This window comes from Galeopterus variegatus, unplaced genomic scaffold (genome assembly GCF_000696425.1).
Source record: "Galeopterus variegatus unplaced genomic scaffold, G_variegatus-3.0.2 Scaffold21711, whole genome shotgun sequence".
Taxonomy (NCBI): domain Eukaryota; kingdom Metazoa; phylum Chordata; class Mammalia; order Dermoptera; family Cynocephalidae; genus Galeopterus; species Galeopterus variegatus.
In genome coordinates, this window is record NW_007747822.1 from 10,538 (window position 1) to 12,006 (window position 1,469).

At 43.3% G+C, this 1,469-nt stretch overlaps 1 gene segment (V, D, J or C); it reads right to left on the minus strand.

Annotated features, from left to right (window-relative positions):
- Positions 1 to 67: 67 nt before the first annotated feature.
- Positions 68 to 568, minus strand: LOC103583326. The segment is given in 2 exon segments: positions 68 to 390; positions 514 to 568. Coding segments are annotated over 2 exon segments (378 nt in total).
- Positions 569 to 1,469: the final 901 nt, after the last annotated feature.

A 1,469-nucleotide genomic window follows, 5' to 3' on the forward strand; every position in this document is an offset into this window, starting at 1 on the left:
AGCAGACGGAGGCACTGGGAGGAGCAGCTGAGGCAGCCCAGCCTCACACTTCTGCTTTCCTAGGGGTTTATGTATAGGCTTGTAACACTGTGGGAGGGTTATTATAATAGTGTTGACAGTAATAAATTCCAACATCATCAGCTTCCAGGCCACTGATGGTAAGAGAGTAATCTTTCCCTGATCCACTGCCACTGAACCTTGATGAGACTCCACTTTGTAAATTAGATGCATCATAGATCAGGAGCTTGGTAGCCTTCCCTGGTTTCTGTTGATACCAGGCTAAGTACTTGCTAATGCCCTGACTAGCCTGGCAAGTGATGGTGACTGTGTCTCCTAGAGATGCAGACAGGGAGGATGGAGACTGGGTCATCTGGATGTCACATCTGGCACCTGAGATTAGAAACATAAAGACAAACATCCATGTGATTAATCATGTTATAAGGGTACCTCCCTGAAGAGCTACTAGTACTGACCTAACAGAACTAGGAAATTCCTAGTGTTCTCCCTCCTTACCTGGGGACCAGAGCAGAAGGAGCCCGAGGAGCTGAGCGGAGGCCCCCATGTCCATGCTGTGTCCTGATTGTGACTGGCTCCTAGACAGGCTGTAAGCAGCCTGTGAATAAGTCTTCAGGGCAGTGGGCTGTGCTCTGGGAACATGCAAATCTGCACAGCTGCAAGCATGACTTATCTCAATAACTCAGCTCAGGACCAGGTGTCCCGAGAATGTCTATGGCAGCACAAATTTGCCTATAGAGAATGTGTTTTTCCCTGGGGGCCACAGAGGGGAATTGTTCTCCTGTCCTGTGGGTAGAGTGTTATCTTGCTGTCTTTATGGTTCATGACCTGCTTTTCTTTTTTGCTTTTCCTCAGATTAAGGGCTCATCAGAGAAACACATGTCCAGAAACTACAAGAAATTCTAAAACTCCCTGCATTTGCCTGTGGACCTTACTGAAGCCAGAGATGTTCTTCTGAACTAATTCTCTAAAGTCCTTGGTGGGATAAATCATCAGCACTTCCAACCAAATATACAATTTGGTATTAGAACAATAAATAGATAGATAAGTGACAGATTTATTTATTTTATTTAAGAAAGAATGAAAAGCAAAAATATTGAAAATATACTTTGTGAAATACAGTGTCATGATTTGCAAAAGAAGGCGTATGCCATCACTAACCTGTCATCTTCAGATAAGTGATTCTTGTTTTCCAGTTCTGAGTGCTTTTTTCACCACTTCCATCTAGGCCATCCAACATCAGGGATATTCTCCCTCCAAATCTGAAAAATCTCAGCTTCTTTATTAGCTGTTTCTGTCATTACACATTTCCATGCCAGATGTTTTCTGAGTTGCTGAATCTCTCCATAAACCTCCATATTCCTACATCACCAATTTCTTCTAGTTTCTAAAATAAAGCAGTTCTTAATTGCTGGGNTGGAGAGAAAAGCCCAGCATGGGGTGTTGAAAGTAGA